The following is a 23697-nucleotide window of genomic DNA, read 5'->3' on the forward strand; positions in this document are numbered from 1 at the left end:
TTGTGTCAATAAATTTTTAGAGTTACATTTTAGTATCAAGATTCAAGACAAGAAAAAATACTCGATTGTATTGTATTTTACCTTTTTTGTTTAATCAATTTTATTTATAAATATTTGATGAATGGAGAGAGATGATGGAGAAAAAGAAGAGAAGAAATTTAAAACAAACTTGGAGTGCGTGCTCATTAATTTTTTAAAGTTGTCGTCGTTGTCGTCGTCGCATCGTGGTGAGACAGTGTAATAGCTTCGCGCCAAATTCAATAACCTGAGATGATTATTAATCAATATGGGATACACAGCATACATATATTGGTCAAGTCAAGTAGTGGAAGGCGCCTTATTGCTGTATGGAGTTTCTCGTCTGGCCTACAAATGGATTATATATTTTTATTAAATTAAATTTTCTTATTATTTTAAAATGCAATTTTCAACATTCGTCATTTTGTTGTCAACGGTTCATAAATGGAATGCTTTAAGCAGGTAAGTTTTTTATTTTTTTTTTTTGAAAATAAAAAATTCAATTGAACTCATGTACAAGTAGAATCGTTGGCACAGAGTTTGAACAGTAAATAGAATGTATTTCTATTTCTATAATGTATCACTTTATAATAATAGTTAATGAAAAAAAAAAAAACACAAAAAATATTGCGCATACGCCCAAGTGTACGAATATACAACAGAGATAATAACTTGACTTGATTATGCAAATAATTCTTAGGGAAACATAAATTTGGTTTTATAGGATTTCTTGTTTTCTTAAAAATTAATTCGGAGGAAGATTCACAATCGCAGTGTTATTTCTGAGTTAGCAAATATTTTAAAGATAAACCATAAGGAAATCCACGATGGGGCCTATTGTAGGTTTTTTTTTATAGGTTTAATGTTCCCTCAACAATCATTTTGAAATTATGACTCGTTTTCCAGATCGATTGTCTTACAAAGTTTTACCAAAGAATTAGAATTAAGGAGACACATAAGGAATTCATATTGGAACACCAATCATATTTTTGCTAATACAAATGAAAGCTTAAGCATTCGTTGCTGCAAGTGTATCAAGATGGATCAAGGCATTCCATCCATATTGTTCATGTTGATCATTGAAGAATAGGGTTGATTAATAAAAACATTTTGTAACTTTTTTTCATCGGTGGTCATGGATGTAGTGCTATGATCTGTAGCATACATGTTGCTCGAAAGAGTGACACATATCAATAGCAACCAACTGTTTAAAAAAAATAATAATCGACAGATAATAACAAGGTTTCAAAAAAATTCATTGATACATGCCTCCCAATTTGTATTTGCTCTATAGGGCAAGTATTGGTTTCTTGTCGAAAAAAAAATTTGAGGTTTTAATAAAAACCAACATTACGATGATGGAGAATTCCAAAAAAGTGGGTCTCGCAAATCCGTCCGTGCGTCTGTACGTCCATCTGTACACATTTCCACTGCCTAAACGGGTGGATGGATTTTCTTCAAATTTGGTACAGATGATTTTTATGGAATTCTGAAAGTTGATTTTTTTTTGTTTTTTTTTTTTATATCTCGCTTGGAAAGTGTACCTCCCATACAAATTTTTTAATTCAAACCAAATAACTCAAAAAGATTTTGATTAAACTTTGCAGACGTAATATTTGAAGCAATTGCAATAAAACTGCATTTTTATTTTTTCTCAAAAAAGTGTACCTCCAATACAAATTTTTCAAAATTTTGCCCTAAATGTCGGCTCTTCCCCAACATCAACTAAATTTCTTTAAATTTATATAGAGGCAGCTCTTAAAATCTACAAGTAAACTAACATAAAAGTGTTTTAAACTGCAAGAGCAAGTACTTGCGACCCCAGTCGTGCATTTTATTTTTTTCAATTTTGGTTTATTGAACTTGCTATTTACAATTGACTTAAAATAACTTATTTCTAAGATACATTGATGGATACAAATGCCTCCCCTAAACCAGTTTTCCCAATGCAAGTTATGCCCATGGTTTTACCCTTGAGCCAAACTTTGGACGTACCGTGAAGTACGTCGAACTACACGAATTTGGAATTCCTTACCCAACTCAATTTTTAAGACAAATGTTCATCGTTATCTCCCACTTAATCCTATTTTTTGTTTACTAAACGCTATGTTTACTATGGAATATTCTCAAAAATGTTATACTTGCCGAAATGTCGTAGTGCATTTTTTTTACACTACGGTTTATTGAATTAGGGTCATGTAAAATTTGTGTTTACTTAGTTGGGAAAAAGGTGAAGTTTGCTTTAAAACTGATGCAGCTGAGTTTAAATTTTTGAATGCACTTGTTAGCAGGGTTATTAAAGGTTCCGTATCAAAAGAAAAAATTGAGAAAACTTCAGATTTGTAGTTACGGCACATGAAAGACCGTCACAGGGTGAACATTTTTTCGATTTTTTTTCGAATGCCCATAACTCCCAAAATATATGGCTGCGATTTTTTTAATTATTTTTCTGATAACAGTCACCACCTAACCTATCTACCGTTTTCATTTCGACGTTGACTTTTGAGACACCCTGTATAAAGGGTAATGAAAAAAATGTATTGGAAAAAACTTAAATCTGTATGTATTCCTAAAAATCCAAAAACCATTTTTTGGAAAATTTTTAATTGTTTTAATTGTTAACATTGAGGTACCGAAAACCTATTTGCACAAAAAAATTTCTTATGGAATGGGTGAACGACATCACAAGAAAGTAATAAAAAAAATACGAAAACTGCTTTTTTTGTTTTGTTTTAAAAGTAGGACGTATGCTTTCTTTGTTTTTTCTTTAATAAAAATCGTTAGAAGGGTTTTTTCTATTTTGGTCACAATGCCGAATACCGGTAATTTTAGATCCAAAAAAAATTTTAATTTTCCCTAGAAATTCACTCAAAACCCTTAACTATGTAATAAGTTTGACGTAAATCGCTATAGTGGTTAGGGCTTTCGCAAAATCGATCTGCATCTCCATCTTCATCAAATTTTTATTTAGAAAAAATAATAATGATCTTTTAAGCACAGCGATCGGGTAAGCAAATCGAATATGCTGAAATTTAAACATCGAATTGGTTAACCCTGGGATTAATAAAAGAATCTTTTAAGAATTATTTTATTAAAATTATTAATAAATATGATGATAATAATGTTGAGGCAAACTTAGTATTAAATGTTCCAATTTAGACACTTTAAAGTTTATTCTTATTATCATTATTTTGAATATTTATGATGTATTGCAATTTCGTACTTCCTAATATATAGTTTTTGTTTTCGAATTTTGTTGGTTTAATATCTTTTGGTTCAAAATAGTAATTTTAAAACCAAAGAAAATAACAATGTTGAACATTTACGAAATACGACTGCCCTATGATTGGCCAGGTTAGGTTTTAGGTTAGGTTCTACGATGTAAAAATCCGACAAGCCGAAACATCTTACTCGGATCTCGATGTATCCATTATGCTTTCCATTTGCTAATGTACAAGGTCGAAATAGTCAATAGAAATAGTAGTTAGTTGAATATGAAAACAAATACAAAAATGTTACACATACGCGTACAGCTGGTACTTTGTAAAGATAGTGAAAGAGTATTTTTAGGGAAATAAGTAAATGAGGATTAGCTACCAAAAATAAAAATCAGTCTTATTATTTTCATTGTCATGGGATCCAAGAATCAAGTTGTTGTCTGTTTATGAGAAAATTGCTCCTGGCACAAAAATGGAAACATCAATAAAGGAGTTGTTTGGCTCACTTTTCGAGAAATAACTATGCGATTAAAAGTGAAACTTTACTAATACCAAACACATACAAAAATTACATACCTGTAACCCATTAAAAGAAGATTAAGAATAACTATTTTTTTTTTAAATTTTAACACATTCAATTAAAATCTCCAGTGTCCAATAACTATTTAATTTCATAGCACCACACGTTTTTATAAATTTCATGACAACTTGGACACATCAGGGTTTCCACAATTTTCTAAACCTCCTCTCCATCACTTGAACAACTCTTTCCATATTACTACCTGTTGTGTTTGCTACTGGTCTCTCCAAAGATGGAATAAAAAAACTGTATGTCAAAGCATATAATATTCCCATATTAACCGTCTCGCCATAAATTTACCATTATGGAGTTGATCTTGCCCCAGTGGATTAATGCATATATACAAGTTGTATGCCATTGAGTGATATGTCAACGTAAATTCGGGGACACTTGTTATATGGTTGTGTGTACTCCAAATTTTCATAATAAACTTCCCCTTTAACCAACCACCTCAAAATGCATTCCTAGAACTAAAGGTTCCTCAACGTAACCCAGGTCAACAACAATTAACATTAAATTTGTTTTTATTATTCTCACACATTTGTCTAATAGATCATCAAGACAACAACAAAATTCTATGGAACCATTATGCTTTCTTGTCGAACTTGAATCGTCTGTCAAACATATTCACCATTAGTTGTGGAGAGCCTCGTGACTGCATTTGTATTTGGTCAAGAAGAGTCTTTTTCGCAGCCAAATCAATTTCAAATAGAAAAAGATATTTCCCCATCGTATTCGTCTTTTGGATACTTTCGAGAGTTCACTTCTCTTCAGTTGCGTTTGGAGCAATTTCGTGGACGGTCTCTAGAACGGTTTTCGAGATATCCGAAAAATTTTAGATATTTTCTAACGATGAAAATAATTATGTGATTAAGTGAAAATTTTGAAGAAAAAAATTATTTAAAATATTAAATACAAAAAAGTGATGTTTTCAAAAATCGTTTTTGAGTAGCAATTTTGCATCTGCATTTTGGAAATATTTTCAAAAAATTTGAAAAATCTTATTTAAGCTAATTGAAAAATACCTGAAAATATATATGTGTCAAGTGATTCTTTCTCCCCTGACCACATTTCGAAATTTTTCGAAATAAATTTTGAAAAAAATCAAAAAGAAAAAAAAAAAATTTACTTAAATGACAAAGGTAAAAGCCGATGAGTCAAAAACGCATGGAATATTGTATGTGTCATAATGTACAAAACCACACGAGATAGAAATAAAAATAAAAGAAAATACAAAATAATTTAAGTATATTCACTCCGTGGCTAATTTATACCTTCTAAAAATAAAATTAAAAAAAAAAAAAAATAGAAAAGAAAACTTAAAATTTTTGAAAAACTTGAGTACCAACACACCACACCACACCACCGGGGGACAAAACATGTGTGGAAAACTTGGACGTTGTGTCTGATGTACCAACACATTTTCCAATGCACGAACTTCATAATTTTTTTGTTTTTCTTTTTTTTTGTTTTCAATGAAAAGAAAACAGAGGAAAATACATTTTTGAAAAATTTTATTTTTCAAATTTTATTTGTATTTTGAGTAAATTGTAAAATTTCTATTTAAGAGAGTCGATTTTTGAAATTGTTTACATATGGTAGCAGTATAACAAGGGGGCATATTCATGAAAGCTCTCTTTGTTATGTGACCACAGATGAATTTTAATGTTTTTGAATTTCTGTGAATCCGCCTTGTTAGCGGTGAAGAAATGAAAACAGTGGTTGATATGTGTATGAGAAATGCACTGAGGGGCGTGAGAAGTATGAGAACGTAAATATTAGGCAATTAAAATTGTTTTATTATTATTGTGCCCCCAAAGAGAGTGTAAATATAAGAGATTTTTATTTGTTTGTTTTAATTGTAAACATTTGTGTGATTTGTTTCTGGTATTTTACTTTGAACAAAATAAAAAAAAAAAAATTTTATCTATAATTGAAAATTATAATATAGAAAATTAAAATTATGGTTCTTTTTTTTTATTATATTTTAATATAGAATATAATTTTGCCAATAAATATGAGTAAAATAAGAAGTATAAAAAAATAAAGTGAATATGAGTCAGCAATTAATACATAATACTAATATTTTTAAACTAAGTATTAATCAATATATGATTTCATTTAGTAGAATGACTGTTTCAGAATAATACTGCCTAAAATTACTTAAAACTTAACAGAAAAAATATAATTAATCTTAGTAGGAAACGGGAACTTGTTGTCATTCTGATTTCCAAAGCTCCAAAACCCAAACCTAATTTTCATAACCCAAAACCAGAACATTTTGAATTCCAAAAATCAATTATTCTGATTTGTTAAAATTCTATTAATAGACAAAATTCACTTTTTACACAAAACAAAAAAATTTTGTGGACTTTGAAATTCTATAAATTGTAAACAAAAATTGTTTTGGTAATAAAAAAAAAACATAGAATTTTGAAATTCAGAATTTTAAAATTCCAATCCAAAATTTATTTCAAATTTTAAATACAGAATTTTTAAATTACAGAAAATGAAAATACAGAAATAAATGATAAATGATTTTCGGGAAACCGACGAAGTTACGAATACCAGAGTTACGGGCGACAGAGTTACGAGCGTCAAAGTTACGCGAAACCGAAGTTACGAAAAACTAGAGTTACGAATTCTAAAGTTATGTTAAGCTATGATATGTGATTTTTGGGTTGGCAACAATTGCGAGGAACGATATGGAATTATGGAAATACAAACAAGAGATTAACATTTTTCTCATTGGTCAGAACTAAATGAGTAAAGCGAAAATGGGTGTTATTTAATCTTGTAAAATTTTGATTGGATAGGTATAGATATACATATCGACGGTTAAACTTCATAACCTCGTAAGTCGTTTTTGCAAGTTTTTCAGAAATCAAAAAACAATATGTTGTGTTTCTTGTTTTTGTATGGGATCTATCAATACGAGCTTTTGAATTTCGTCATTCCTGAAAAATGTTCAAAACAACAACATTGTTGAACTGCATATACCAAAAGATAGCTCTGAATTTTCTGAATTGTATGCATTAATAATATTTTTTTCGAATTTTTTGACTTACGAGGTTATGAAGTTTAACCGTCGATATATGGTTTTGTTTTTGTGAGAAGATCGCAAAAACGTTGAAATAGAAAAAAAAAACATAAGTATACATATATATATATATATATATTGAGATGTAAGTTTGGGGGACATTATTGAAATTAACTTCTTATTTGTCCAACTAATATTGCACCTACGTATCGATATTCTCTTATTTATGTTTCCATAATTCCATATCGTTCCTTGCAATTGTTGCCAACCCAAAAATCACATGTCATAGCTTAACATAACTTTAGAATTCGTAACTCTAGTTTTTCGGAACTTCGGTTTCGCGTAACTTTGACGGCCGTAACTCTGTCGCGCGTAACTCTGTTATTCGTAACTCCGTTACCATTTCAAAGTCGATAGTTATAAGAATCAGTCATGGTTTCACAGTCCAAACTGTTATTAACGATACCTGTCACAGATTTTCCACTTAGTTGATTTATTTTATATTTACAAATTATTTTTTTTTAACAATTAACGATTAAAAAAATTTTTCTCAAAATTCTTTTTACACAAAGGTCACGAAGATAGGAATAATAGTGAATAATAATTTATTTTTATACAATTAAATAGCATTTTCAAAACTTAGTTTTATGCATTTTGACAAAATTAAAATCAAATTATGCAGGTTTTTTTCATTTTTAATAATTTTTGTTTTTTTTTATGTGAAAAGTTTTTATATGCTAAGAAATTCTTAAAATGGCCACTCAAAGCAACTACCTGTTTTTTTTTTATTTCTAAATGCCTCAGGGACTCGAAAACCACATTTAAAAAGTATGGATACCTTTTCGAGATATGTTTTTTCAAAGTTTTGTTTAGCAATATATTAAATAGTGGAGTAACTAAAGCTCAAAAATTGGCAATATTAGGGAACCCGGCCGAACAGCTTACATTTTGATGATCTTTTTTTCAAACGTCGGTAATTTAAAATACTTTAAAGTCTATAGATTAAAAATTGCCGGTGTTGCCGTTTTAATTTTTTAAAATTTAATTGAAGATTTTTGTGAACAAACAAATTTTTTTTTAAAAATTTTTCTTAAATTTCATAAATTAATTGATGCCAAAAGATTGTCTAGGAAATTCAAGAAAAAAAAAATATACGGGAGTGAGGGACAATTTTCCATCGTTCAAGCGATAGATGCAATTTTCTTATTAATTGACTTTAACACACAAAAAAAAAATATTTGAACACAACGGCAACACCTACAATATTTAAATATACATTTTTAAAAAGCTAGAAGCCTAGTCATATTTGTAAAATTAAAATGAAGTTAATTGAATGAAGGGCTTTTGAAAGAATGGTAACTGAACTCAGATTTTGAAAAAAAAAATAAAATGAAGTTAATTGAATGAAGGGCTTTTGAAAGAATGGTAACTGAACTCAGATTTTGAAAAAAAAAATTATTGAAAAAATTTTGACATGTCGTTTTTAAAACTTTTTCTTAATATAAAATGCATTTATTTTCAAATTTGTTTGGTCACATTTATTATGATTTGAAATTATAAAAGGAAATGTCAATATGTATAACGGTTAATGAAAAAAATTAAAAAGTAGGTATTTCATTTTCGAAGAACTTTTTTTAATAGAAGTTTTGAAAAAAAAAAAATTTACTTATTTTTTTTTTAAAGTTCAACATCTAAATATAAAATTATTTTTTATTCATTTAATAACCCTTACTGTTGAAAGTTAAATAGCAAAAATTTAGAGTTCTTATTTACCAAAGTCTTTGAGAAAATTAATTATTTCATTGGAAAAATTCTGTTTTTATCAAAAAACCCATTGAAATTGAAGTAAGTTTTAATTTTTTTTTTCAAAAGTGTGATATATATTACCTTTTCTGCTTCGAAATTCAACTGATAATATTTATGGCCAAAATTTTTTTTTAAATAAATTCATATTTTATAAGAAAAAGTTTGGAAAAAAGTCACTTTAAATTTTTTTCATACATTTTTTTTTTAATTCTGAGTTTGAGGACCATTTTTTCAAAAACTCTTTATTAAATTTAGTGGATTTAAATTTAAGAGATAAGAATGAGCTTCTGGCTTTTTAAAAATGTATTTTAAAATATTGTAGGTGTTGCCGTTGTTTTCAAAATATTTTTTTTTTGTGTTTGAAGTCAGATTGTGAGAAAATTGCATTTATCGCTTAAACGATGGAAGATTGTCCCTTACTCCCTCATATTTTTTTTCCCTAAATTACCTAGAGAATCTTTGGCTATCATTTGTTTTATGAAATTTAAGCAATAAAAATGGTTTTGCTAAAAAAAATTTAATTTTAATTTAAAAGAAAACAATACGGCAACATCGGCAATTTTTATTCTATAGACTTTAAAGTATTTCTAATTACCTACGTTTGAAAAAAAAATTCGTCAAAATCAGAGCTGTTCGGCCGGGTTCCCTAATAATTTGCTTTAGTTACTCTACTAAAAAGCATATAAGATTGTTATTATTAATAATACTAAGAAAATAACTTTCCTTTTCATTTCCCATCAAACATACCTATTTTCTTAGAGAAAACAAATCAAAATTAAGAGATTTCTTAATCTTAATTAACTGTTGTTTATATTTTACTCAATTAAGTAATTAAAATAGCTTGTATCTACATTAATTCATTTCAAATCAATTGCTTTGATTGCCCTTGAGACTATTTCAATTATTTCAATAAAAATAGCTAACTGGGATTAACAAATTAATATTTAATGATCACATCGGAAGAATATTGGCAAAACATCAAAAGGCCGTCATTTTTTTTCTAGCTTACTTTCGGATTCAGAGCACGATTTGGTGACATCTTCTTTCAATGAAGATAAATGATGTTTAGTTTTCTCTCTCACTTTTATAAAAAATTTAAATACAAGTAAAATTATTGTGATAGTTACATTACGTATGCATCTTATAATCGTAAGAAAATTATAAATAAAAGTTCTTACAGATTTCGCAATCAGGCTAACATTTTAAATTTTTTACCAATATTTTTTTCATTTATTGAATTCTGGGTTTGTCTGGGCAAATGATGAATCTCATAAAAATAAATGAGTAGTTGCGTTTTCCAAGAAAAAAGTTTGAATAGTCTCAGTCCAAAATATTTGATCTCATCACTGAAATTCGACAGTTTACCACTTTAGTAGTAAAAAAGTTCAAATAAGCTCCAACCTATGCAGCATTATAGATACATTTATCTAAAAACAAAACAAAAAAACAAGACAAATGATGCGGTCAACATCAACTTCATATCCACATCCGCATAAACAAGCGCCTCTCACTCATAAACTAATCCCGCCATAAATTAATTTGAAAAATGACAAAACAATGACGCCATACAAATCTAAAAAAAGATTTCAACTCAAATTTTGATTTAAGATAAAAGAAAAATATTTTCAGTTCAAGTTTATGATAAATTTAAAATTCATTTTAAAAAGTGCACTACGCCACTTAGGATACAACTTAGGATACAAATATGCCTTCTTATCCCACCACACTATAATAATTGTTTAAAAATAAAAATAAAAAACTTTTAACACGATCGCAAGTTCTTTTAAATGAGAAAAGGTATTAAACCTACGAATATGTCTTATAAAATTGATCAGAAAGAAGTTGGAATAATTTTTAAATTTTAAGGAAACTACAATTTGTTTAAGTTTGTAAAACTTTTAGTTTTTTTATTATAATAAAAATTTATTAATTTGTTCAAGATTCAAGCTACATTATGCTTTTTTAATGCTTAATTCTTTTAACAGTCAAAAGTAAAGTATTGTAAAGGACATAACAGGGTATGAATAAAATATTAAGGTTGTATTTTCATGAATCCACTACATATCCTTAATATATTTCTTTATATTGCATTATGACAAACAAAAGTTCTTTCAATTGGCTGATAATACAAAATTTTCTGTTACTCATGGATAATTCAAAGTATGTTTAGTAAAACTGTAAACAAGGCCATATGGCGTAATAAATTATTCAGAAAAATTATGTTTTTTGGTAATGTTTTATAAATTTTCAATGAATCATAAATTTGTATGTGCCAATCAATCTAGTATTAAGATTTAATAAAAATATTAAAAAAGAAAACAGTTTCAACAACAAGAAAAGTAATACAATTTTTGATTAGTTTATTCACAAAATAAGAGTTTTTAAAGGAGATGGCACATTTTTGGGCCTAGTGCGTGCACTAACGAAATTGGTATCAAATGAAAGGTGACGATAAGCACATTACGTGGGTAAAATATTTTCAAATTCGTTAGTGGGGTTTTGGAGATATTTGAGTTTGAAGTTTCGGATTTCAAAATCAAGATTTCAGCTATTACGCATTCTACGATTAATTGTTCGAAAAAATAGCTGAATTCTTGATTTTGAAATCCGAAACTTCAAACTCAAATATCTCCAAAGCCCCACTAACGAATTTGAAAATATTTTACCCACGTAATGTGCTTATCGTCACCTTTCATTTAATACCAATTTCATTAGTGCACACACTGGGCCCAAGCTCCATAGAAATATGTGCCATCTCCTTTATCGGCCATAATGTTACAAGGTTTTTTACGTACAATGCAATGGGACAAAAGGCTAGAGCAAGAAAACCATGATAGTGAAAGGAGAACCTATTTGCGATTTGGTGGGCTCTTAATCCTCAGTTTTTGTTTTGGACACTGCGCATTAAATCTTTATGCACACTTCTATATGAATTTTAGAAAATAAAGCAATCAATTCTCAGTTTAACATTAACAGTTTAAATTTTTCTACACATAAATGGTACGCATACGCCACAGTGACCAATATATTTTCGACATCTAACTTGTACTTACATAGTTAAATTTAGTTAATAATAGCCATATACATATTATAGGCTTTAGCTTCTTTAGATCCAAATACAAATCAGGTATAATTTCCAGATAAGGCCAAATCTTAAAATGATAACTCCTAATTTTTTTTTTCTTGCGGTATAGGTAGGTATTATTCTTAGAGGATATAATATATGGAGTGCTTGTGCTGTTAGTTTCGTGAAGCTTTTATAGGGGGCTCTAGTTTCTTTAAGTTTTTCGATGAGTGCATGCCTCCATTTTATTTTCATTTGATGGCTGTCATCAACAACATTGTATATATATTTCCATAGTACTATCATGAAGTGAAACGATCTTAGGAACTCTAGTGGTGACTTGAAAAAGCAGAATTTGTATGAAAAAAACACACTGAGCGCCACCTCAAAAAAGTAGCGACATGAACTAATTCTAAATTCGACTTCATGATAGTACTATAGAAATATATATACAATGATCAACAAGCGTGTTTATTTACACCTGTGGAACCGGACTCGCACTGAAAAACGAAGGCAGCGACCCCTATCCATGCATATGACGTTACAATGTATTAGGTATTGGAACAAGCACTCCATATATTATATCCTCTAAGGTATTATTGGAGAAGTTAAAGATTCGTACAAAAAATAAACAGTTTTGATTGATTTTCTAGAAGAGAAATTGAATTTTTTTAGAACCAAAACTAACGGTAAATGTCATACATACGTATAAAAAAATTTTATAAAATAAAAAAAAAAAAACATTTTTCGATTTTTCAACATTTTTTTTTTTTTTGAAAAATTAATTTTTTGAAGCGGACGAATTTTATCGAAACTTCATTTTAATGTGTCGACTAATATTTTCTTTAAACGGCATACCAACTTTTTTTTGGAAAATGTTTGAAAATTTTCATTATTAAAAAAAATTGGAACAATTTTCAAAATTTTTTTCTAAAAATTCCTATTTATACAAGAAATCGAAAGGCATACTTGGTTTTGTGTAAAAGATCACTAAAAACGTTGTTTTAATAATTATAAACAGATTTTATCTATTCTAAGATCCCGCTATAGGACGACCTGCCCTCATCGTTAAACCAGTTGAGAGTTATATTTTCTTAAAGGTAGCGTCTAAAAAAACAGTTTGTACATTTGTTGCTTGGCGACTTCCTGTCAAGGCATAGGGTTGCCACGATTTAAAGTTCAGTTTTTGAGTTTTTTTTCGACAACGCCACCCTACGTCAGAGAAAATTTAAGTTAAAAATTGAATATTTAGGATTTTTAGAAATTTGAAAGCTATTTCCTTCACTAAAAGTAAAAGAAAAAAGATTGGTACTGGAATCGATAGATATTGTTAATGTCTAAAAGTAACACATACAAACAAAAAATTCATTGTGAAATTCGATGTTTGAGAAATAATTCACCAAAAATTAGCACGAAAGGTATTTGAAATAATGATTATGTTATTAGAGAGAAAAACCAAAACAGCTTCACACCACATATCTGCCGAATTTTTGATTTTACTTAGTTTTTTGGCTTCTTTGTTTTTTTTTTAGAAAAATTACTGATTATTACATTTCAATACACTGTTTCAAACAAAAACAAAAAAAATAATATATATGAATATATTAAAACTGCATACTTTGATTTTCAAAATATCTCCAAAATCTGGACTAAGGGACAAAAAACTTGTTTAGGCCTTCAAACATTGGAAACACTCTAACTTCGTCAATTTTCAATAGATTTTCATAAAATATAGGGCATTTGATTTAAAACTAAATATTGGTCTAAAAAATTATTATCAAAGTCGATATTTTTAGTTCAACAGTATGATTAATTTAATTGGAGAAAATGTCGAAAAAACACTATTTTTAAAATTCTTGAGTTTATTTTTCTATATTTTTAAAATATCTTCTTTTGAGAACAGACTTAAAAATTAAAATCGATTAAAAATTGACGAAGTTAGAGTATTTGCAGTGTTTGAAGGTGTTTGCAATGTTTTAAGTCACTTTTCGGCTCTCTACTCTAATAGACTAACGGCTCTTCCTTCCTGATCATTTAAGGTGACCATACTATTCACCTTTGTTAATAAAATTATCATTCAAGCCAACTTCTGCTTGGGCCATAGATTTTTAAGGCCGCATTTTGAAACTTTCACTTATGAAATCGATATACATACATAGGTAATGGGAATCAAGTAAAACTGTCCTTATAATTATTTTGCTGAGTGTATTTTGTCTGATCTATATATTCATTGAAATTTTTTGTCCTCTTTGTTTATTTATAGTCTATTTTTAACAAAAGTATCATCAATTTATTTACTAATCGTAATCACTAATCATGGGTAATTTTATATGTCATAGAAGAACCCACACTTTGTGGTTTCTTTTCCAAACTTTTGATGTTATTACTTGAATGATTCAGTGAAACGCACCTTTATAAGAAGGTGTGGAGGATATAAAAAAAAAAATCATTATCTTATTAAACTTTTATCAGCAAACGTCTACGTCAGTTAATATTTCTGCATTATTCGAACATGTAAATCTTAATGCCACCAGCTCCCTATAATAATTACAAATCCACAAAACCGGAATATATTTTTAGAATAATTATATAAATGTATCTTTTCTTGCAGCTACGATTGTAGTAGCAAACCATCATATTCCCCGCGGAAGAATACAACTTTAGAGCGTAAAATGCATCATTGTTCTTTAACTTGTTAACCTTCAAAATTTTGTTTGGCTAAAGACGCTGATGTTCAAACTGATGCTCAATTGTTGATGATAATGATGATGATGCTTCTTCAGCTGATGTAGATGATGACCATTTTCTACCACTGCCACAACCACAAACCCCAATCCCATCAATCGATGATATATGGCTTGGATTTGGACGATGTACGCGATCTAAAATAAATTACAAGTCAAATTGTTTTGACCACTTGCCCATTTGGTTTTACCTGTCGACTTGTTGTACAGACGATCGACTGCGCTTGCTGGTTTAGCGATTTATTTTTGTTTGCGTTTGTAACAATTTTTTTTTTTTACTTTTTTTAGTTTTATTTTTTTTTTTTTTTTGAATTCTTGATTTCTTATTCTCTCTTCCTTTTTTTATCGCGATGACTAAGTCGCAAGCATTTAGTAGCGATCAGTCGCCGGCTGTGGGTCATTTCAACATTTTAACACCGAATCGGGTAGCAATCTTACCGACATCGACGAATGATTATTATTATTATTTTAAAACTAACGACGACGACATCAACAACCAAGTCCAAGTGCATATAAATCATTAAAAAGCTAAAACATTCACTCATAGGCATTCGAACCAAGACAATCGCGACGAATAAAAGCGTTTTTAATAATTTTTTTGAAAAATTATTTTTTATTGAAAAGAAAGAAAAAAATATTTATTTATTAATAAATAAAAATACAATAAATCTTATAAAATTGTTTGATCGTTGTTAACATAATTTTTTTTTCGGTTAAGCTGGTGGAAGCAAAATTTAAAAATTAATTAACCGTGCTATTCGGTTGAGTTGTGACTTAAGTGAATTATTGTCGTATTTAAAATATCGCAAAAAAAATATTGCGAATTTATTATTTTTCGTTCGGTCGAAATAAGAAATACAATAATTTCTAGTATTTTATTTGTATCTTTTGTTTGGCACTCAAAAAGTGTTCGATTTGTTTGAACTTATTTCGAGAGAGGATTTTTATAAAAAATCGCTGGCAAAATGTCGAAAGTGAGTTCTTAATTGTTTTTTTTTCTGTCTGTCCGACTTTTTTTGTGTGAATGTTTTTTGTTTTGAAAAAAAAAAAAAGTTTTGAAAGAAATTTTGCAAAAAATAAAAAAAAGTGTGAATGGAAAGAATCTATTAATTGATATTGAAATGATGATGAGTGTATTTTGTGAATTGAGGCATTATGGGGTCATTCACTTAAAAAAAAAGAATATCTTTTTAAGATGAGGTGAAGTGAAAGATTTATGTTTTTCTATACTCCTCTTGGTTAAAGTGATGCCTGTGGATATAAGGTGTGTCTGGCAAAGATGCTTATGGATTATTATTAATTAAAAAAAAAAAAACTTGAATGATGCGATGCTACTTTTGTTCGTGATGCAAAATTTATGTGTAAATTGATAAAATAAATTTATTGAGTGACTCTAAATACCAAAGTTAAGCCTTTCCATTAAAACAAAAAATAGTTTATGTTTTTATTTCTTTGTTTCGAGTCATCTTGGGAGTGGTTTGAAAAAAAATCTGTTTCAAATTTTGACAATAATAAAAAAAAATAATAATAATCCTCGCGAATCAACTACAATAATTTGGTCACAAAAAGAAATGGATATAAAACACTTTTGATTTGAGAAATTCCTTAGGTGTATCTAACAGACTGTACCATCGCCTTCAGTGCTCTTAAAAACAAGGATTTGATGGAATATTTTTTTATTGCGATGGAATTATTGTAAAAAATTTAGTTTTATTTCTATATTTAAACAATCTATCGCTTTAGGAATTATCCAACTTTAACACTTCTTATGCTTATTGTGAATTTAGTGGTTTTGTGATTTCGTCGCGTTTTTCATGGTATTGGTCTAGTAAATTAGCCATGATTATATTGATCACCCCAAAAAACATTAAGTTAGCCTTTAAATCTTTCTACTTTAAGTACAATTTGATATATAGATGGAAAAATAGATCGAAAAGACCAAATTTGGAGTCAGCAATACATTAATAATGATTATTAGTTTTAGACCTTTAAACAAAAGAATGTATGTATATATTTTCATTGGAACATGTTTGCTTCAATTACTGTACACAATGGTAAGAAGGCGTAAGAGCAGCCTCTGTTATTAATTTTTTTTCTGATCTGTACTGATCAAAAGACGACTGGTGAACGAATTTCTCGAGAAAACGTGTGATAAACGTTGTTCTCCCAGTTTTTAGAATTCAGAATAATTATCCATCGATATTTCTGCTCCGCAAGATTGGGAGAAATCTTTCGATATTCTTCATTCGGAGTTAATTGCGGAAATTCTTCTGAATGGACTTCTGGATTGGGCTGAAATTCAAAGTACAAATTTGGTTGATACGTTATATATTGTTACATTACATTGGAATTCGAAATTGATGATTTCAGATCAACCACTTTGGAATAATAATAATAAATAAATAAATTTGTGGCTCGACACCCCTTGATAGAACAAGGCGTAGTAACTAAAAACTATTCTTGTGTGCGTGTAAATAAAATTTGCAAGAATTGAAGGGACTTAGGTACAATTAACCAACGAAGCAAAGATGCACTTTTCTTATGCAAATCATACTTTTTAAGGCTTTGTCAACTGCCCCTGAAAAATGTGGAAACAACTCAAAAAAATTGTTCACAATATAACAATATAACGTATTTTCAATAAAAAAGTATAATAAATTGATCATACTGCGTTGCACCACAATACTACATGGTTGCGTTCCATAAACTGAAAATTCATAAATTGTTTTTCAAAGTATACTCCTTTTATTCCGGGGTTGACTTGTCAAATGTATTGAGTTAAACCTGAAATTAAATGAAGGAATGTATTTGGCAGATTTGTACTCACTGTCACACATTTTGAACCTGCCACTTAGTTTTTGGTAGAAAAAGGTTATATTCAATCAATATATTTTTGCACATCGATATGCACAGATTCTTGATTACTCGAAGATGTGCTAATCCTATACTGAAAAAATGGCCCTAAGAGTCCATTTTGCTAAAGTGAATTTGTTCGCCCAATTTTCAATATCATATCACATCATGACATCGTTTCCAAATTTATTAACTGATCCAGGATAACGGTAAAAAAATGTCATTGTTAATTGAAGCATCCTGAAGCAATATTTCATAAACGATACTTGGTTCTATTAAACAAGAGAGAAGACTTTCACTATCGCCTCGTCAGGGATAATTTTGGTAATCTTAATGCCATACTTAATGGAAATATACCTTTCACCGGAGACCTTAAAAGTATTTTACATTTTTTTTTAGCTCTATTGAATTGCTAAAAACAAGTCAAAAAACGTGTTTTTTAATTTTGATTGACACAAAAAGTACGGGATTGGATAGAAAAAAAAACGATTTCTTTTCAAAAGCAGAAAGTATTAGTAAAACAAACTCACCGTTATTAATTACGCATGTGAATGAAAAAGAGCAAAAAAAAACATGTTTTTTGATCATATTTCGAAAACACTTCTTCAGGAAAATAATTGGATGCTATTTTCTTGTTCAGAGACCTAAAATAATTAAAATTTTTTTTCTTGTAAACTAGTGTAACGCAAATCTAACATTAGCTTATACATACATTATGTTTATGATACGTAAATGACTAATGCAAGGTTCTAAGTCAAATCTGTAAGAAAGTCGAAATTTTGTTTTTAAAACATAAAAAATTTGATTTGCGTTAAAAATTTTAAATTCAACTTTTAATTTTCAATAAATTTTTTGTTTTAATGTTTATTGGAAGATGAAAAAAATGATCTCTAACAACCCTGATCAGTAACAATATTGACCCCAACTTTTTTGTAATAACTTATAAACTTTTTGAATTTTATTAAGTGTGAATTTTATTGAAGTGAACGAATTAAAATAGTTACCAAAGTAATTTATCAAACTTAGTAAACAAATTATTCATTTGACCAAAATAAAATTCTTAGTTAATTTCTTAAAATTAAAAATAATTGTTATTTTTAGACAGACAATGTGTTATTGTTTTAAAATAAAAAAAAAACATACTCATCCCACTAAGCCCAATATGGTGCACCTTTATTTATTATTATTTTTTTTAAATTATATTAGAATGAAGGAAAAAAAACATAGCTACCTATACATACATAGTTGATAACAAAAAAAAAATGTTGAAAATGTCAAAGATTTTTATTTATTTTTAATTTGTTTTCCTAATTTTTTTTCCTAACTCGGCATTTTGCCAAATTATTTTTTAATTGTCTTAGACATTTATTTGACCAATTTTGTTTGTTGCATTTCAACCACATGTGAAATGTGATTACTAATTAAATCTAACTGACCTTGCAATATTAATTAAATATTAGTTTTTGGAATATTTTTATAAACAAAATAAGGTAGTGCATTGAAAATATACAAATTATTCAGGGTGTATTACGATGTAAATAAGAGACCAGGTGTGAGGAAACTTTGTAACAAAAAGGACTCGCTAAACTAAAAAAACAATACAAAAATGGTTTTTATATCAAATTTTTTAAAATAATTAAGGAATTAAATAGAAAAATTCAATTGAAAATTATGAAGAATGTTGATAAAATATCCGAAGGGTACATTAAAGTAAAAAAAAATCGAAACTGCTGGCTATTCAAGGACTTCTATGAAAATGGGAAAGGAAGTGAACATTTCCACATTAAGTGGATCCTTGACTGGCCACCTTTAATTTTTGTTGCACGTTGTTGTCAATTTTGTCAACGATCGCGATGAGATAGATAAGAATAGTGATCGTTTATTTTACTTCTATTTTGTTTAGCTTACATTGAAATGAAATTCTGTAAGAGACAATGAATATATAAAAAACTGTGGTGGTCATCGAAGCTTGCGTAGATTTTATTAAAAATTGATTTAAAGTGAAAAACAAATCTTGTTAAAAAAAAAAAAAAACTATTTAAACGTGCAGTTGATTTATGTGCGATAAAAAAATTGCATCGCACTGCCATTCATTACAGTGCAATCCTTTTGACCTTGGTTTTACTTTTTAAGCCAAGAAGTAAATTGACTTTTTTTTTTGTTCCCTGATTGAATGTGCATAATAAACATGGTAAATGCATGCCAAACCAATGTGGCGGTGGAAATGGCGATAATTTTAATCACGCAACAATTACGCATGCAAAAAGAGATATGCCTAAAAAAATATGCTAAACACGTCATTCATGTGGCGTGAAAACAAGTTTTGAGAGTTATGTTAATTTTAAAGACTCCATGAATGTAAAAGATAATTTTGTTTTAAATGAAAAAAAATATTTATATACATTTTTTCATTGAAGTGTTATTCTTTAGAGTGCAGACAAAAAAATTAAATTGATGGATTGGTTGCTAGCCAACTATGAAATTCGTGTCGTAGGCATCCTTTTTGTTTTCTTTTATATTTCAGTGTTGACGATTGGCTTAACATTGCAATAATAAAGGCCAATTTTACATGTAATGTGGAACATCTTTGTCGGTCAACTAAAAAATTTTTGATTGGATAAATTGGAGCCGTATTCTCTTTTTCGACTCGACTTTTCATTCCGTGGGAGAAAATTGATATCCCAATAATTCAAACTATTACAAACAGTATGTACATGAGCTCAATTATTTCGTGTTCGTTACCTTCTAAATACAATAACGATTAAACAAAATTTTCAAATATCAAATAGAAGTAGTTGAACTGATAAGATTAAAACTTGAATGAATGAATTCATTAATAATTACATATTTTAATATCCGTATATCCGAATAAATGACTAATGCTCTAACAACTCAAACATATACATATACTTATGTATTTCTATCTATCTAAAGTACATAAGAGTTTGAATTTATGAATTATAGGTATCAATAAAACGTACTATAAAAAATTGACTCGTACATTTTTAAGTGGGTGATAAAACATCCGCCAAAGTGTGCAGTAACATTAATTTTTGTTCTTTGCTTTAATTTTTTTTTGTTTCTGAAATCACTTTCTGACTAATTTTCTTCCGAATGTTGATGACGATTTTTCTTAGTGTTATTGAATTATCTCATTTCATTTCAAGCAGTGTGTGTTGAATTTGATTTTTTAAATGATCATTTATAAAATATATTCAATGATTAAAAGAGAACTTTTACTAATAGCCCAGTCATTTTAGTCATTTTTAAGCCCAATCTGCGGAAAAATTCCTACTGGGCTGAATTTTGGTATACAGCTTAATGACGGCTTTGTTATGAAGATGTGAAAAATCGACATTGATATCGTGTCCGCGTTAAGAGTTATAGGGGTCAAAAGGTCACAAAAACTGGTTTTTCACGATTTTCAGCAAAACGGTAAGTCTTACCAAAAAATTTTCAAAGCAAGAATTGTAGACCAGATTATTATATATAAAAAGTGTCATGACACTTTTTTTCCTAAGACCCACCGTTTCTTAGGTATAACGATTCAAAAAGTTGAAGTTTAGTTGTAATCGTCATAATCCTATTCCTGAAAAAAAAAACTCCTAACTGAAAAGTTCCTGAAATTTCATTATTTTTTTAGCTTGAATTTCGTTCCTCAACTGTTAAGAACATGGGGAAACCAAAAAAAAATGGAAATTTTCGCCATTTTTCCGATTGGGGCCCTTCTCCCGAAACCATTTCCCTGTGAATTTTTGTTTAGAATATGTCTGAAAATATACAGGGTGTGCAATAGAGAATGGACAACCCTAAAACGGCTTATAGCTACACTTATGATTGTTCTAAAAACAGATAGAAAAAAGTTCTATCGCAACCAGTTCATAAAATATGGACTTTTTTTCGTTCAGTGTATTTTAAATTTTATCATCTTATGTTTTCGTTCACTACAACCACGAATGAATGAATTTTATTTATTTCTTTTTTTTATAATTTTCTACAATAATTGGATGAGTACATAAACACTTTAAAAATTTCATAGCTATTGCACATTTTCGTAAAAAAAATTTTGAAATCTGTTTTTTGATGCAAAATGTAAAAAAAGTATTTTATGAAAAATTTTAAACACCTGTGATATAAAATAAATCTATAGAAACCTAGGTGGCCATCTTTCTTAAAAATATTCTCCTTATACCAGAATATTTTTAAGAAAGTTGGCCACCTAGGTTTCTATAGATTTATTTTATATCACAGGTGTTTAAAATTTTTCATAAAATACTTTTTTTTGCATTTTGCATCAAAAAACAGATTTCAAAATTTTTTTTACGAAAATGTGCAATAGCTATGAAATTTTTAAAGTGTTTATGTACTCATCCAATTATTGTAGAAAATTATAAAAAAAAGAAATAAATAAAATTCATTCATTCGTGGTTGTAGTGAACGAAAACATAAGATGATAAAATTTAAAATACACTGAACGAAAAAAAGTCCATATTTTATGAACTGGTTGCGATAGAACTTTTTTCTATCTGTTTTTAGAACAATCATAAGTGTAGCTATAAGCCGTTTTAGGGTTGTCCATTCTCTATTGCACACCCTGTATATTTTCAGACATATTCTAAACAAAAATTCCCAGGGAAATGGTTTCGGGAGAAGGGCCCCCATCGGAAAAATGGCGAAAATTTCCATTTTTTTTTGGTTTCCCCATATTCTTAACAGTTGAGGAACGAAATTCAAGCTAAAAAAATAATGAAATTTCAGGAACTTTTCAGTTAGGAGTTTTTTTTTCAGGAATAGGATTATGACGATTACAACTAAACTTCAACTTTTTGAATCGTTATACCTAAGAAACGGTGGGTCTTAGGAAAAAAAGTGTCATGACACTTTTTATATATAATAATCTGGTCTACAATTCTTGCTTTGAAAATTTTTTGGTAAGACTTACCGTTTTGCTGAAAATCGTGAAAAACCAGTTTTTGTGACCTTTTGACCCCTATAACTCTTAACGCGGACACGATATCAATGTCGATTTTTCACATCTTCATAACAAAGCCGTCATTAAGCTGTATACCAAAATTCAGCCCAGTAGGAATTTTTCCGCAGATAAAACCTAAAATTACTGGACTATAAGAAAAAACGATAGGATCGATCAATAGAATGCGTGAAAAATAAGAAACTCTGGTTCGTAATAGTGAAGTATCTTATCAAAAAATTTAAAAAAAAAAAACGAAAGTAAGCAAAATCTTATCACTGGTTTTAAGATCTTCGGCCAGAAACGTTAACATTAAGGAAAAGATTTTGGGATTTTAGATAAGAATGCAAATAGTTTTTTTTGCAAAAAAGCCGAATAGGAGGACAATTGTTTAAAACACTGTTATGATAAACCATAGATAGAATTGATATTGTTAATAGAATTATATTTAAGTTCTTTATTACAAAGGACAAACGATGATCTGATTCGAAAAAGTGTTAACAATAGAAAAAGGTTTATTATGCAAGTGGTAAGTTTTGGCGGGAGGTGGTAGGCGGCAGGATAAAAAAATAAATGAGGTTATTTTGCAAATGAATGAATTTAGGAGGATAAACTATCTTTAGAAAATTTTTATTATTAGGTAGGTACAGTAAATTTATAATGTGTCATCATCATAAACAGCACTAGAACCAAGAAAGGTGAATAACTTGAGGAACAACGGGTGTGGTTAAAATAGGTTTGGGTACAGTGTAACGAAGAAGAACTTTATAATTAGAAATAAGCTATTTGGTATATAAAATGTTTTGAAATTGACTTTTGAGATTTTGGCACTTAGACCCTTTAATTGTAGACCCTTCAATCGTGAAATTCATTATTTATTTAATGCGTTAAAGACTAACGTTTAATACATATTTTCTTAAAAATATTAGAGTAAAAAAATGCATTTCAATATTGTATTAAGAAAGGTTTGTTTTAATTCACCACTTTTAAAATTATCATAATATTTTTTTTTTGTTATTTCTCAAAAAACTTCTTTTATAAGATTTTAAAGGGCACTCAAATTTCAACGTGATTTAAACATTAGAGCAAGTACCCGTGACTCGTCGTGCATTCTACTTATTTAGTAAGGGTTCAATTTATCTCAAGTTTGGCCTAGAAGACTTTATTCTAAAATCACTGATTCTTGTAGGAATATCAATAAAACTGATATTTCCAAAGTTATAGATGAAATTCACTTCGCTATAGGGGTTTTTCTTTTTTAGTTCAGAAGAAAGCTCTGAACACAGTCTGAACATTCTGAGCAGGCTCTGAACATTCTCTGAACTGAACGTGTTCTGAGCGCTCTGAATTAATATTGAAACAGATTTGTGAACAAACTGCCACCAAATGACATTTTGTCAATTCA

The 23697-nt window shown here is 28.7% G+C and overlaps 1 protein-coding gene across 1 annotated transcript in view; it reads left to right on the top strand.

Annotated features, from left to right (window-relative positions):
- Positions 1 to 15075: 15075 nt before the first annotated feature.
- Positions 15076 to 23697, top strand: part of LOC129916809 (filamin-A) — an 83242-nt gene continuing 74620 nt past the window's right edge. The window contains exon 1 of the mRNA XM_055996959.1: positions 15076 to 15444. Within this exon, the coding sequence (XP_055852934.1) occupies positions 15436 to 15444 (9 nt within the window). The 5' untranslated portion in view covers positions 15076 to 15435. The remainder of the gene's footprint in view (positions 15445 to 23697) is intronic.

Source organism: Episyrphus balteatus, chromosome 3 (genome assembly GCF_945859705.1).
Source record: "Episyrphus balteatus chromosome 3, idEpiBalt1.1, whole genome shotgun sequence".
Classification (NCBI taxonomy): domain Eukaryota; kingdom Metazoa; phylum Arthropoda; class Insecta; order Diptera; family Syrphidae; genus Episyrphus; species Episyrphus balteatus.